General features: G+C 52.4%; 1 protein-coding gene across 1 annotated transcript in view; it reads right to left on the bottom strand.

Moving 5' to 3' along the window:
- Positions 1-15345, bottom strand: part of ABTB2 (ankyrin repeat and BTB domain containing 2) — a gene marked incomplete at both ends in the record, with an annotated part of 178305 nt that overhangs the window by 27425 nt on the left and 135535 nt on the right. Inside the window, one exon of the mRNA XM_079707384.1 lies at positions 13175-13388. Coding sequence (XP_079563510.1) covers positions 13175-13388 — 214 coding nt within the window. The remainder of the gene's footprint in view (positions 1-13174; positions 13389-15345) is intronic.

Here is a 15345-nt window from a genome sequence, read left to right as displayed (position 1 = left end):
ACCTAGTACGTGGCAGAGCTGGGATGTGGTCCCAGGCGGGGTACACCCCGTGTCCAATCTCCCAAATAGCATACTCCACTGCCACTTAGCTTAGTAAGTTGGCCCTGGCTTTCCATTTTTCTGGACCTGGACATCTTGGGGATGATGAGCATTAGGCATAGTTAACCATGTAGTCTGTCATCCAAGCTGGACAAATTTTGAGAAGGAAAAGGAGTGCTATTGCCAACAACACTGGGACAGCAGGCGTACATGAGAAGTGTCTCAGGCAAACACAAACACCTGGTCACCCTGGCATTAGGTACTGGGGTCAGGCACCTTGCCTGGCTCATGGGTCTCCTCCAGGCAGTGGGAGGTCCTCTCTGCCCACCTGCCCTGAGCCTGGTCCCCATTCTGCCCTCAGCACTGCACCCTCACAGCACTTAGCCCATTTGGTATCATTTTGTTTGTTCGCATTCTTTTTGTCTGCTTTCCCCTCAGGCTATAATTTCTCTGAAGGCAGAGAGTGTTCTACTTACTGATGCTGCCCAGCCCCCAGCACAGAAGCCCATGTTAGAAACTCAACCTTTGAATTCAGAAATGCATAGCCCAGGGAATTCCCTGGCGGTCCAGTGGTTAGGGCTCCACAGTCTCACTGCCGAGGGCCTGGGTTCAATCCCTGGTTGGGGAAATAAGATCCTGCAAGCCACGCGGTATGGCCAAAAAAAAAAAAAAAAAAAAAAAAAGAACAGAAAACAGAAATGCATAGAACGTTTCTCACTCCTAGAGGTAAAGCCCTCTGGCTGCTAACATGTTCTCAGGGGTCCGCTCTTACTCCAGAACTCTCTGCAGGTCTCCCGAGCTCTAAGTCAGGTAGATGAGCTCCTGAAATGGGGAAGTGCTTCGTCTTCCATTCTTGGAGGCTTGGGCTGGCTTGGGTATTAACAAATGGTTCTCTTCAGAAAAAAAGAAAATATTTCCCTGATAAAAAGATAAGCATTCCACAGGAGAATTATCTACCCAGGAACAGCTTCCTGGGGGAGCTTGGCTGACTGGGGCTAAGGTGGTTTCTGGGAGGGCAGCTAGGATGGCACGTGGAGCCATCTCAGGGAGGGGACGGCAGGTGTGGTTCGGCAGATGTCCATGTGGCCTTGAGCCGTGATGGAGGGGACACGGCCATCTGTCTTTGGTAACTGGGCCTGACTCCAGGGTGGCCTCTTATGTGGGTGGGATGGTACAGATTTCACTGGAGACTGCATGCGGGCACCACCCCTCCACCCTCTCCCCTACAGCAGGGAGGGCTCTGAGTGCTGCAAGGGCCAGGGCATCTATCTGGCTCATTCCTCAGGCCAAGGCTCCCTTGTGTTGGGGCCTGGCCGGCAGGCGGCCTAACTGGCAGGTGGCTGGCAAAGCAGGTCAGAGTATCGCTGCTTCCCACACAAGTGGAATGGAGCCGGGTGAGAAAGCAGGCCTCCCTCTCTCCGCTTGGCTGGGGTGTGGCTCCCTTGGCCTCCCAGCTGCACCTTACCTTCGGGGCTCACTGCTGCATGGAGATGCAAGAGACTCAGAATCACCCAGGCTCCGCGTCTGTGATGGCTGACAAGAGACCACAGCTCTTTCACCCTGTGGAAGCCAGACAGTCAAGGGCCTCCAACCTGTTCAAACACACGCCCCTTCTTTTGAACACACACTTTCAGAATCATGGTGAGGGCACTGCCACCAGCGATTGGCCTCTGACAGCAAGTCAGCTTGGGAGGACCCTACGGCTTAGCCCTCCTGCTTCACTGACCCAACAGGCAGCTGCTGGGCAGTGGGCCAGGGGTGGGGTCATTTATTTAGAGTCTCTGAATAGGTGTTCCTGTCCGGATTCAGCTGAGTATTCTCACACAGCACCCGCCTTCCCTACCCACCCTACAGTCTAAGGCAGAAAGGTGACCCATTCACACTGTCAGGTAAAGAGTTTCCAGAAACTTCCAGAAGGAGGTAGAGGCACGGGGCTCTTGAGGCCTGGCAGAGATGCACGTGTGCAAGGTGGAGATTCCCGACTGGCAGCTAGTGGCTTTGACCTGAGCTGGAGACGGCGGTGCACTCTAACCCAGCCAGAGGAAAAGGCTCCCAGCACTTGACCCTGCTTTCTGCACCCACGGCCCAACTGCAGCCTCAGGGGAGACACTGGCACTGGCTTCTGAGCAGCAAAACCACATTGCTAAGATTTGCTGAGGGCCTACTACGTGCCAGGTAAGCAAGAGGCCATTCTGAAAACATTACCCTCTAACACAGCCACCCTGCAACAGTGTTTTACAAATGTGGAAAACAAGGCTTTGAGAGGTTTGGACACACGTCTGAGGTCACATAGCTAGCCAATGGCAATCTGTCTGGCTCTAAAAAGAGAGATTCCGAGGTCCTTCCTGAGACCAAACTGCCATACGCAAAGTGCTCTGAGCCTGCTGGCTGGTGGAGAACTGGAAGGCAGGGCGTGAAGGAGAAAAGAGTCGCCCCAGTGCGCCCACTGTCCCATTCTGACCAACTCCAGCCTCCGCGCCCACAGCCTCCTCAGTCCTGAAGGCAGCAGGGAACAGGGTGCTGGGCTGGGCCCCAAAGGGACACTCCGGACCCCTTGAGAGCTTTCTTCCCCCAAATCTCAAATATTAAAGCAGCAAAGGAAGCGGCTGTCAGAGGCAGTTGGTCTCGAGGGAGGAGGGAAATCTGGGGAGCCGGCTGGCAGGCAAGTAGGAGCAGGCCAGAAACCAGCCCAGCTGGACTCCAGACATCGCCCGAGCGCCTATCCTGGCCCATCCTCGGCGTCTGCAAAGTCCACAGCTCAGCCTAGGAAGCCGCCTTCTGTAAGAAAGCAAACTCCATTCCCTTGACTTGGGACTTCCCAGCACCCAGGCGCCCTCTGGGAGACAAAGGGCATTGTGGCGGCCCGTGACAAAAACACCCCTGGGGCTGGCAGTTCCCAGTCTTCTTCTCTGTGGGGACCGGGCGGGCGCAACAATGGGACAGGAAATCACACGCAACAGGCAGCCCCGGGGGCATTTGTCAACAGCTGGGTCGGGATCCTGTTCTTTCTCCAGCCCCTGTTATCTGGCACTGCCACTTCGTCTGTCCCCCATCCCTGGCTCACTCCTTCTCGGATGCTGGACAGATGCCCACCCTCTCTGGCCACCCAGAGCCAGCTAACTCAAGCCTGTGGGGGAAGAGGCCCTGAGTGGTTGAGAGCGAGCAGCCCAAGTCACACTGGGCAGGAGGTGTTGATGGAGACCGATTCCCAGGGTCTTTCTCTCTCCCCCGGGAGCCGGGAGGGAGGTCTTACCCCCTCCGCTGACACTGTGAATTCACTGCCTTCTTATCGTTGGACCTCCCTGCCTGAGCTCAGATCTGTCTCTTCCTAGCTGTGACCTTGGGTGCCCCTCTTACCCTGTCAAGGCCTCAGTCTGCTCTTCTGTAAATGGGAGTGGAAACGGCTTCCTCTGAGAGCTTGTGAAGATGTGCTAGAGAGTTGTGTGTTTAAAGTGCTTTATAAACTGTAAAGATTTGTCCAGATGCTTCTAACCCATGTAAACATAAATCAGGTCATATCACTCCCACGCTTAACACTCAGCGATGGCAGCCCGTCTTGTGCAGGCACTGTGGCCAAACCAGCAAGTGAGGGGCCAGGGGCACGACTGTACCACTAACTTCAGAGTGCTTGACTTGCTGCTCGGTCTTTGAACCAATGGGTGGATGAAATCCAGTTTTTAGAGTTCTTTGAGATTCTCGGGTGGTGGGTTGCAATAAATCCAAAGTCTGTACATATCTCTGTTCAAAACTGTCTTCACTGAATTAAACCTTTGGACCATCTGGTCTACCTCATCTTCTCTGTCATTTGCCTGGTTCCCTGGCTACAGTCAGGGGTGGGTTAAGAGGGAATTAAGGGCAGCGATTGAAGGAGGTATATATGAGGGGGAAAGAAAACATGCACTCTGAGTAGATGTGATTTTTAAATTCACCATTGTTTTGGGTTATTTATGCATTAAACATGATTTAGTTATTTGAGTCCCTTCACAGGTTTATGAAAACAGTAATTATACTGATAATCGCAGCCATCACATATGAAGAGCTTACTCTGTGCTAAGTCCTTTCAATGGATTACCTCATTTGATCCCTGTAAAAACCTATGTAAGTAGATCAAGCCATTTTCCATTAAAAGCTGGGGAAACTGAGGCCTGAGAAATTAACTTGCCCATAGTTACACAGCTAGTAAACGAGAGAGCAGAGACCCCACAGATGGTCTTTCTGACTCCAAAAGTCCAACCTTTAGGCTCTATAGCCTATTTCACTAACCAAACAAAATATTTAACTGCCTACTCTGCGCCAGGGAATGTTCTATGTGCTGGAGTCACAGTGGTAACCCCGGACCCACAGTGCCTGCCTTCTAGAGGGGTGAGGAGGAGGCAGAAAGGGAAGTGAACAAATTCACAGACAAGGTAACTTCAGACAGAGGAGGGTGCTCGGAAGGAAATAAAAAGCAGATAAGAGGATGGAGAATGACTGGGGGTGGGAGGGACGGCTCTCTCGGTGTACGGCAGACCACAGACGAGTCACTTCAGAGGTCACTGGATGCACCAGCCTGGGAAACACATGGAAACAAGTACTTAATTCACCCGATAGCTATTTTTACTTCTTTTGCTTCCATTTTGGGTAAGCAGATGGAAATTCAATGCACAAAAGGGGGGAGTGGAAAGAGAGAAAAGAGCTTAACATTGCAAATCTGCTTGAAATGGTATTTAAGGGAACCACAAGTCAGGAGCATAAAGCCACCAGTGCCATCATCTCTATTATTTGATAAGAAAACACTTTCGCAAGCGGAGCAAAAGATTAACGAGCCCACTTCTTCAGACTGAACGCGCAGCCTATCTGCGGGCCCCTCCCATTTATGTAAAGTGCTCATCTGAGGGGAAACATCCCCCTCCTGCATCTGGGCTGGAACAAAGAGAGGCCTCTCTCTCTGCTGTGTACTTCATGTGTGTTGGGGGCCCTGCCCCAGAACTTGGGGGGCCCCCAGGAAGTAGGCACTGCTTAGATCTTCACTCTACACAGGAGGAAACTGTGGCTTGGAAGGTAGGGAGACATGTTCAGATCACACAGCTGGAGGAGGCAGCGCTGGTTTGACCCTCACGCACGGGCACCTCTAAGGATGCAGGTCTCCACAGGAAAACCACTCAGGCGCCACCTAGGAGCATTTGCCTAGATAAACAACAACCACTGATGATTTAAAAAAAAAAAACACACACAACCTATTCTGTGTTTTAAAAATGTACATGAAATGTAGATTTCATGACATATTTCATATGTCATGAAATATGAACTTGAAGCAACAAAATCCCTCTGCGACTTCTGTTGCCAGTGTCACCCCACCTGTCCCAGTGTCCTGTGGCTGTTCTTTAAGGCCCAGTTAAAACCCCAGTCTGTTCTGACACTACCTCCCCAAAGACTCCAGTCTTCTCCAAGATCCTCTGGGCTATGAGGATGAGGATAAGGATGAAGATGAAGAAGATGATGACTGACACATACTGTGTGCCAGGCACTGTGCTTTGCATATATTAACTCAATCCCCATGACACCCCTACGAGGTTGGCACTGTTAGTCCTGTGTTAAGAAGAAACTGAGGCATACAGGCTAAACGACGGAGGCCACCAGCTTGTACATGGCAGAGCTGGGATTGAATCCCGGCCAGTGTCAGGGCCTGAGGGCTGACCTAATGCAGTATCATACAACCAAGCTTCTTCTTACATTGTCTGGTGCTTTGTGCTCATTTTTTCCCTCTATCTTGTTTTTGCCTCTCGTATTAGTCAGGAGACTCAATCACATAAGGCATTCCATAATTCCCTTATATCCCTTCCCTGCTGATCAACAGAAGTGCAGTGAGAAATGTGAGTTAATTAGTGAAGCACTTAAGATGGTATCTGTCACTTAATATGTGCTCTATAATGCTAGCTGTAATTAGCAGGAGTGTTTGTAAGTAGGAATAATATTAGGAGTTGCATTATTAACTATTATTATTGGTAGTGGCACTGGTTATATTGGTAATATCAATAGTAGTAGTGGTAATTGTATTAGCTGTAGTCATATTACTAACCCAGATGCTGCTTGAGAACCCAGTCAGAATGGCCATCATCAAAAAATCTAGAAACAATAAATGCTGGAGAGGGTGTGGAGAAAAGGGAACATTCTTGCACTGTTGGTGGGAATGTAAATTGATACAGCCACTATGGAGAACAGTATGGAGGTTCCTTAAAAAACTACAAATAGAACTACCATATGACCCAGCAATCCCACTACTGGGCATATACCCTGAGAAAACCATAATTCAAAAAATGTCATGTACCAAAATGTTCACTGTAGCTCTATTTACAATAACCAGGAGATGGAAACAACCTAAGTGTCCATCAGCGGATGAATGGATAAAGAAGATGTGGCACGTATATACAATGGAATATTACTCAGCCATAAAAAGAAACGAAATTGAGCTATTTGTAATGAGGTGGATGGACCTAGAGTCTGTCATACAGAGTGAAGTAAGTCAGAAAGAGAAAGACAAATACCGTATGCTAACACATATATATGGAATCTAAGAAAAAAAAATGTCATGAAGAACCTAGGGGTAAGACAGGAATATAGACACAGACCTACTAGAGAATGGACTTGAGGATATGGGGAGGGGAAAGGGTAAGCTGTGACAAAGTGAAGGAGTGTCATGGACATATATACACTACCAAACGTAAGGTAGATAGATAGTGGGAAGCAGCCGCATAGCACAGGGAGATCAGCTTGGTGCTTTGTGACTGCCTAGAGGGGTGGGATAGGGAGGGTGGGAGGGAGGGAGACGCAAGAGGGAAGAGATATGGGAACATATGTATATGTATAACTGATTCACTTTGTTATAAGCAGAAACTAACACACCATTGTAAAGCAATTATACTCCAATAAAGATGTGAAAAAAAAAAAAAACATCATCCTACGTCAATGAAGAAAGACTCTTCTCGGCGCCAACCGTCACCTAAGCATGTTTATGACCATTTTAGTAACGGGGGGAGCGGGGGGTGGGGCTGGGGGATGACAGCCACCATTTATGAGCACTTTTAGGTGCCAGGCACTGAGCTGAGTGTTTGACCACATTATCTCATTTAACCCGAGTAGCATCTTATTATCTTCACTGTTTTACCGCTGAGGAAACTGAGGCCTAGAAAGATGGGCTGATGTGTCACACTGCTAGAAGGTAGCAGAGAGGGCACCTCCGGGATGACCCAAGAGGCTGGTGGAACCCTCTGACCCTTGGGCAGTACCTGAGGTCGTGGTATGGACTTCAGGTGGAGTGGGTAAGACCCCTACGGGCTGGCACCTTTGCCAACTCCAGTTTTTCTGAGTTCTGTCCACATGCTTGCAGGAACCCTCTTGGCCAGCATGACACGGATCAGGGCAGCCAAGAGATGGGCTAGACACACAGCACCTTCTTCCAGGATCTCACCTGGAAAAGGGCTTTGATCTCAGAGCAAAAATAGCTCCATGGGAACTGGGGACTGATAGGTATCAAAGCAGCACTCTGGGCCACCTGTCTCTCCTGAACCTGCCCAGGGTGCAGGACCACGTACCAGACAGCTCCAGGGCGGATCCTGGTAGAAGTGCCTCTCCTCGCAGCAGCACGGGAAGGGCTTCCTAGCGCCTTCATTCTCAGAGTGGTCCGGGTGCTGAGAGGGGATGTGTGGGGAAAGGGCAAGTGAAAATCAGCCAGTCACAGAAACCCTGAGCAGGCCAGCGGTCCCCAACCTGTTTGGCATCAGGGACCGGTTTCGTGGAAGACAATTTTTTTCCACGGATGGGGGGGCGGGGCGGGGGATGGTTCAGGTGGTAACGCTAGTGGTGGGAAGAGACAGGGAACAGCAGATGAAGCTTTGCTCACTTGCCCGCCACTCACCTCCTGCTGTGCGGCCAGGTTCCTAACAGGCAGTGGAGCGGCACCAGTCCGCGGCCTGGGGGTTGGGGACCCCTGTGCTGGGCCGCAAGCTCAGCCCTCCCCTAGTCTTGGCCCTGGAGGTCCCAGCTCCCCCGGGCATCGTTCTGGACCGTGTTTCCTTATTCTCCCACTGCTCCTTGCTCTCTCCCCCAGGTCCCACACTCTCTTGCCACGTGGTCTCGGCAAATGCTATTCCTTCTGCCTGATACTAATCATCATAGTAGCTAACACTGAGCATTTACTGTGTCCAGGTACCATTCTAAAAGTGCTACCTACGTTAACTCATCAGCGCTCGCCTTACGGGTGGCTGTGAAGACTAAATGTCAGTTGTCCACAGAACCTGGGCTCTGGAGAGATTAAGTGACAGGTCCAAGGATCTAAGAGAGTGATAAGTTTGATCTCAAATGCGTGTCCTTGAATCGCAGTGTTCCCCTCAGATCGTGCTCTGCTGGCTGAGAAACAGAACACCAGATGTTTCTAGGTTCCATCCCAAGTCAGACGCTCTTCCTGGCTTAGTGTCCTGAACACCAGCAGGCCCCCAGCCCTTGGACCGAGCTTCCCTCCATGATGGGGCACTGTGCAGGGCTGGGGAGAGGGAAGCAAGGGGGCCAGGGCTTGAAGCTTAAGCAGATGGGCTGGTCTGTGGACAAGGAGCCCACCTTCGTTTCCAGTATTCCCAGATATTCCTCAGGGATCTGGCTTCTCTGCTACTGCTGGCGGCACCGTTCGGTGAGTCTGAGCACCCCAGCTCCCGAGGTTCTGAGGCAGAAAATCAGATTACCCTCTGTCTATCTCAGCCCCCTCTGCATCTCTAGCTGCATCTGTCTCCTTCCGTGTGCTCTGCTGGATGATGTTCTCCTCCAGCAATTTGCTGGCGAGCCGGCAGACCTCCCTGTGCTCCGGCATGTCTACACGGCCTTCCTCCGCACTTCCCCAAACCCCTCATTCCCAGGAGGACGATGTCCTCTGCCCGGATGCTGTTTCAGCTACCCATCCCTCTGCCTCCAGGCATGACGAGCAAGGACCACATTTAGCCAGATGTGGCTGTCCATTCTCCTCCAGACCATGGGGGAAGAGGCTCCCCCATCTCCCTGGGTAACCCTGGATCTCTGACAGCAAGTTCTTTCACTTTCTGAGCTCAGTCCTGGGTGATGACATGCCCTGCAGGGGGGCAGCTGTGACTAATCCTGTGTTTGAGATCCTGCTGGTGCCTGTGATGCAAAGCTGCCAGCAAGAAAGGGATCCCGGGAGGGTGCAGGGAGGCTCCAGCTGCGGGGCTCTCCCAGGGCAGAGGAGAGGCAGGTGGGGCTGGAATGGCCCCAGAAAAAGTGGCCCCAAGGGCCATCACCCACCCAGATTATCTCAGAGCTTTAGGACTGGGTCTCAGCAGCTGGGTGGGAAAGCTGTAGCCTGGCATGGTGAAGGGTGAGGGCTTTCAGGTCAGAGAGACCTGATTCGAATCCTTGTCCAGATACTCAGCAGCTAGGTCCCCCCTGGCCTCGTGCCCTCGTCTGTAAAATGCAGGTAATGCTAACACGCACCTTGCTGATTCGCTGTGGAGCACAAAAGAAACAGAAGTCGGGAGAGCTGCCCTTTAAAAGGAAAAGCTGGGTCTTTTCACATGTGGCATCTCACTCGCCCTCCCTGATGGGTCATCAGCCCTGTTTAACAGATGAGGAGCCTGAGGCATGGAGGGGCCTGTGTGGGAGGCTGGATCGGAGCCCAGGCCCCTGCTCGAAGCCTGTGCTCTTTTCCCTGCTGCTGCCCGGCTCACTGCAGAAGCACGTTCGACTGCCTTCTCGTGCCTCGCAAAGCTCCCGCTGCTTCTACAACTCCCTTCTCCCTCCAAACCCAGAGCAGGAGGCCCTGGGGAGAACAGTCCTCACGGAGAGATACTGAGGCCCCACTGACCAGCGCAGACGCAGCTCACGGCGTAGCGGGATGAGCTTCACACAGAGGGTTGAAGGCATGTCCCGCCTGCCCTTTGTCAGCACACTTGTGGTCACACACAACCCCTGTGGCGGGAAAGAAGGGTACTTTCTTCAAAGCGGAAATCTATAAGCAGAGACTGGAGTGGCACCGTCAGTGGTGCCACGGGCCAAACCCAAGCCGCCAAACTGAGCTCCTTAGCCCAGGGAGGCGAGGCCGTGGAAGAGGTCCCTTAATCCCCATGGGCCCAGACATCCCCAAACCATCGGATCCCCAAGCGGAAAGCCTCCAGGCTACAAACCCACCATCATACCTGAAATCACAGGTTCTGTCCAATTCTGGTTGAGGGATCTGACCCCCATGTCCCAGACATGGGACAGAGGGAGGAACGTCAAGGGAATGAAGTGGGGGAGGGGAGAGAAAGAGACAGACAGACATCCCCAGACTCACAAAAGCAAAGCTTTGTCACCCTGGAGCCCTAGCAAACGCCGGCTCCTTGGTGCACAGGAGAGGTTTTCCCCAGGGCTCTGCTGAGAGGGTATCGGAGTGGCAGTGCCTCGTGGGGACATGCGTCCCAGCCTGCAATGGAAAGGCCAGCCAGGCTCTCCAAGGCCTGCAGGGCCTGCCCTGTCAGAGTGCATCCAAGCACGGGAGGACCCACTCTGCAGCCAGGAACCGGGCCACCAGAGAGCTGCCGGGCTGTCTGTCCCCCTGGGTATTTTTAAGGTGTCCTCCTTTCAGTCCCTCCTTTTTGGGATTCTTTTTTCCTGATGGTGGTTCCAATTTTCCACATGTCTGACACTCTCTTGAAACGATTCACGGAAAAATGCTTTTGCAACCGACTTCTTTGTGCCACAGACAGTGTGGTTTGTAAATAAGGAGATATCTAAACACGTACTCATGTATATGTTGTCACTCAAGCTCAGCCATCGCAATCACACAGAGAAAAGCAGCTCGTGTAGCACAGAAACCCTGATGTCATGTTTTAGAGCGTCAGGGGCTGGGAATCTCCCCAGAAGGAAAGCCAGAGGGTGGCCACAAAGACATCCAAGGGGTTCTGGGCACAGCATCCAGAGAAGAGCACCTCCCCGGCCAGCACCACAGCCAGTAGCCACGGTCACAGCCGGAGGGCCAAGCAGCCCAGCCTGGGGCAGCAGGTCCCAGGAAGCTCCCTATCCTCCTCTCCCAGCCACCTTTGCTTGGGTGACCCAGCCTCAGGCTCAGTCTAGCACCCTTGGGGACCTCACCACTAACAAGCAAACCTCCCCTCCCCATCCCCACCCCCTCCAGATGTTTTCTTGGCCCTTTCTCCCTCCCAGCCAGCTCTGGCAACCACAACAATTTCTCCACAAAGCAGAAACAGCTGGGGCATAGAGCCTGTGCTCTGGCCCCATCTCGCTGCTGGATGCTTCCTTCAGGAAACCCGGGGCCTCCACCTGCTGCCTTCTTGCTCTGTGTCAGGCCCCACCTGCATTCACTGTCCAGCTCCCCAAGAAATGAGACAACGATGGTCTAATAATGATACCGGTGATAATAACAGCAGTGGTAGCATTTACGGGGAATCTACTGTGTGTGTGTACTGGGCCACTATTGCTTCACGTCTCTCGTAATGACAGATGGTATGGTACAGAGGTTATGAGCAGAGCCTATGTGGCCTTGGCAAGTTACTGAATCTCTCTGTGCCTCCACTTACCCATCTGTAAAATGGGGCTGCGAAGAGCACCTATTTCCTGGAAGTATGTGCCCACATGTAAAGTGCTCAGCACGGTGCCTGTCACGTGGCAAAGGCCCTATAAACATCGCTGATCATCATCGAATCCTTAAAACTGCTTCATTGCTGCCCCATGTTTATAGCTGAGGAAGCTGAGGCTCAGGGAGATTTGGAACCTTGCACAAAGGTTCATGAATGTCAGAGTTGCTGTGCGTGCCCAGGCCACCCGACTCCTGAGCCTCTGCATCCTCTGCTCCCAGCATTTGCCATATGTCCACAGGATTGCCAGTGTTTTCACGACGGCTGTTTTTTAATGAGCTGGTATGGGGATCTACCCTTGCATCTTTATCTTTTGTGACTGTGGAGGCCCTGGAGAGGTGGGCCTGGCTGTGAGGACCACACCACTGAGGAGACCCAATGCCTCCCAAAGACAATGGGTGGCGGGGGTCTGGGAAAGCAGTGGCACTCTCTGGATCAAGGTCTCAGATCTCCCTCCTCTGTGATGGGGCACAGAGACCCCCGGGCTGCTCTCCCCCTCTCCTGGGCCCTGCTGTGAGGTGGAATGTATGCACCCAGGGCTTCCTAAACTGAAGGCGAGTCTCTCCCACACCCTGGACCTTCAATTACACAACCCTCGATCCCTGTCCATGAGTCGAGCCCATGGACAGACCCTGCCTTGGGTGGCCATGTGGTGGCCTCCAGGTGAAGCTCCTGTTAGCATATCTACTGGACAAATTATAGAAAACCATCTTCTCTGGGCAGAAAATTGAAAAAAGGTGGCCCTCTGAGTAGACCAATTAGAATGTGCACCCTGTCCTCAGGCTGACACGGCTCCATGTGTGTCCCCCACTCATGCCCCTCACTGCGTCCCCTTGTGCAGTATACAACCTGTATATCTGTTCTTAGCAGCCCTTCCCCCAGTTGGGAAAGGGCTGCGACCCTGTGGACAGCACTAGACTGGGGGCCAGCAGGCCTGGACCCTGGGGCTATTTACCCACTAACCTGCTGGAGATCAAATAATCTGCCAGAGCCACGACGTTCCCATCTATAAAATGAGTGAACAGGGCAAAATGTGCCTCAGAATTCCTAACAAGAATGATGATAACGGTGATACCATCATCATCAAAAGAGGTGACAGCCACCATTGATGGAGGGCCAGTCACCACCCAGACACTGTCCTAGGTGCTTTTTCTGAGAGCACTAGCTCACTCGATTCTTACTACCCACCTTTCTAGGTAGGTGCAAATACCTCATTTTATAAACGAGGCAACTGGATTTCCAAGAGCCCAGGTAGTAAATGCTAGAGCTGTGAGACAGAGGCCAAAGCCCACCTTCTGAGACTCAACGACCCCACACTACAACAGCCCAGGGTGAACACATCCTGCTGCACCCCAGGGACAGGCCTTCATCCGTCTGAATTCGCAGCCGTCGCCCGTGTCAGGCCGCCTCCTCGCAGGCACACAGGCCGGGGCCAGGGTTCTTTTTCCACCTCATCGGTCACTCGGTCAACACACATTGGGTCGCACGGTCCACCGGGTGTGCAGCCCAAGGCAGATCCCTACCGTTCGTTGTTCAGGGCCATCCTCGGGGGGTCCAGGTTGGGGTTCTCCATGGACTCCATCTGTGGACACCGCAGGAAGTAGTAGAGCGTGTGGAGGGCGTCAGGGGACCAGGTGATGGGCTGGGGTGGCTGGCGGGCCTGGCGGGCGGGGCTGGAGCCAGGACCCAGCGGGTGGCGCCCCTGCATGTGGTGCATGGCGCGGGAGACCAGGTCGCCTGGTGGAGGGCAGGCGAGAGGGAGAGAAAAAGGAAAAGTCTGAGTTCATAGCCCACATTCTCCCAAGGATCCTGCTAGCTAGAGGAGCAGCTAAGCCGGCATGCCTAATTACTATTTACCCAGAGGCAGCAGGTGGAGGTGGAAACTGTCACCCAGATACATGATAGCAATTTAGATTCCCTTTCACTTCCAGTCCTGCCTTAACAGTTGAACGAAACACTTGGTAGGGGCCCGGCCCCACCAGAACTTACGCTAGCTAATACGGTTTCTTTTCCAACATCCCCACTCCTTCCATCACCCCACGGCCCTTCCCCCAGCTCTGACCACAGGAATCTCCCTGGGCCTCTTTTCCCAACCCCCAATTCCTGTGCTAGGCTGCGTGGTGATTCTCCCCCGTGCTGTCTGGTGCAAAGTCCAGGTACTTCTGCAGAAAAGGGACCTCCCTCTCCACGGCCTCAAGGAGAACTCCCACCACCATCCATTATGCTTATTATGTGCTGAGTGTTCAATTTTCTAGAAATAGAATTTAATTTGATCCTTACAAGGCTGGGGCCCGAGTAGGATCCCCATTTTGCAGGCGAAGAAACTGAGGCTTATCCAGTAAGCAAACATTTACTGACACCATGCATTTCCCTGGTCACAGGGATGTCGTGGTGCCCAGTAAACGGTAGAGTCTAGATTTGAATCCAGGCCTATGTGACTCCAAAGTCCATGAACTGAACTGGGATCCAGGCCGTGGCCTGCACTAATGAAGTCTGCAGGGTCCTCAGGTCCCCGTATCCTGTGCTGTGTTTCTTCCCCAGTTGAGTCTTTTCAATTTCCCACCAGCCCAGGACAGGAAACATCCCATCATTGTGTGAGGCCACAATGCTGAGAAAGGATGGGTGAAATGGCCCCAGGCACCTGCGGGCCCCTCTTTCTAGGAAAAGTGGCGCCTTCCATTCTTCTCAGGCCTGAGAACTCAGGGGGGCGTCCCCTGTGGGTCAGCTTGCCCCTTACAGATAACCCCTTGGAGAGAAAGCCTCTGGATGAGGCTGAGCTCAAGGAGGGAGAAACGAGCAGGTTTTTAATATGGCAGGTGAAGTGTTGTTCAACGTTCGACAGGACCAATTCATTCACTTATTCTGTTAACCTCCCCTACAGAGCCCGTGGGTCTGGGACTCTATACCACGTGTCCCCGGAGCCCTGCACAGCTTCTACGGCACAACGGGTGCTCGGCAAACATTTGGAGAATGAAAAAGTAGCCTTACACATTCATTTCATTTAAGATACAACTTCTGGTGGGGCTTGACTTGAGCTCGTTAGCTGCCAAGTTCTCCCATGACAGCCACAGCGGCAACGCTTGTTTCCAAGCAGGGACAATGACAGCCCTGGAATTGGAGATCTCCCCCGGGAAAGAGCCCTCCATGCCACCCCCAGGTCCTCACTCCTCTCTACAAAGTGGACTCTGCTCATCCCGCAGTTGTAGCTCAGCTGCCTGGGTGCCTCCTGCCAGACCCCAGGGCCAAGAGGGCTGAGGGCACTGGGTTCCTGATGCCTGGTTCCCATCCCCCAAACTCTAATTTAATTGGTCCGGGGCAGGACCCATGCGTCCGTATTTTGTAAAAGTTCCCTCAGTGAATCTAATCTCCAGTCAGGTTTGAGAATCACCAGGTAAGCGGATGAGCACATAGATTCTGGATTCAGACTTGCCTGGCTTCCAATCAGGGCTCTGCTATTTCTATCCCGTGTGTCTTACGTAGTAAGTTACTTATCAAAGCCTTGGTTTCCTTAACCATAAAATGGAAATAGTCATTTCTAACCTAAAAATCCTGAGGATTCAAATAAATAACAAACGTAAAGCACTTAACATCATGCTTGGCACAGAGTAAGTGCTTGGTAAAGTTAAATATATCACCATTATTGTTACTGTCTTTTGTTGTTAATCCTCTATCCTACAGGCCACCTCGTGGTACT

The sequence above is a fragment of the Hyperoodon ampullatus genome (assembly GCF_949752795.1).
Source record: "Hyperoodon ampullatus genome assembly, chromosome: 7".
Taxonomy (NCBI): domain Eukaryota; kingdom Metazoa; phylum Chordata; class Mammalia; order Artiodactyla; family Ziphiidae; genus Hyperoodon; species Hyperoodon ampullatus.
Note: the sequence above shows the minus strand (reverse complement) of the source record. Positions and strands in the feature narration are given on the sequence as shown.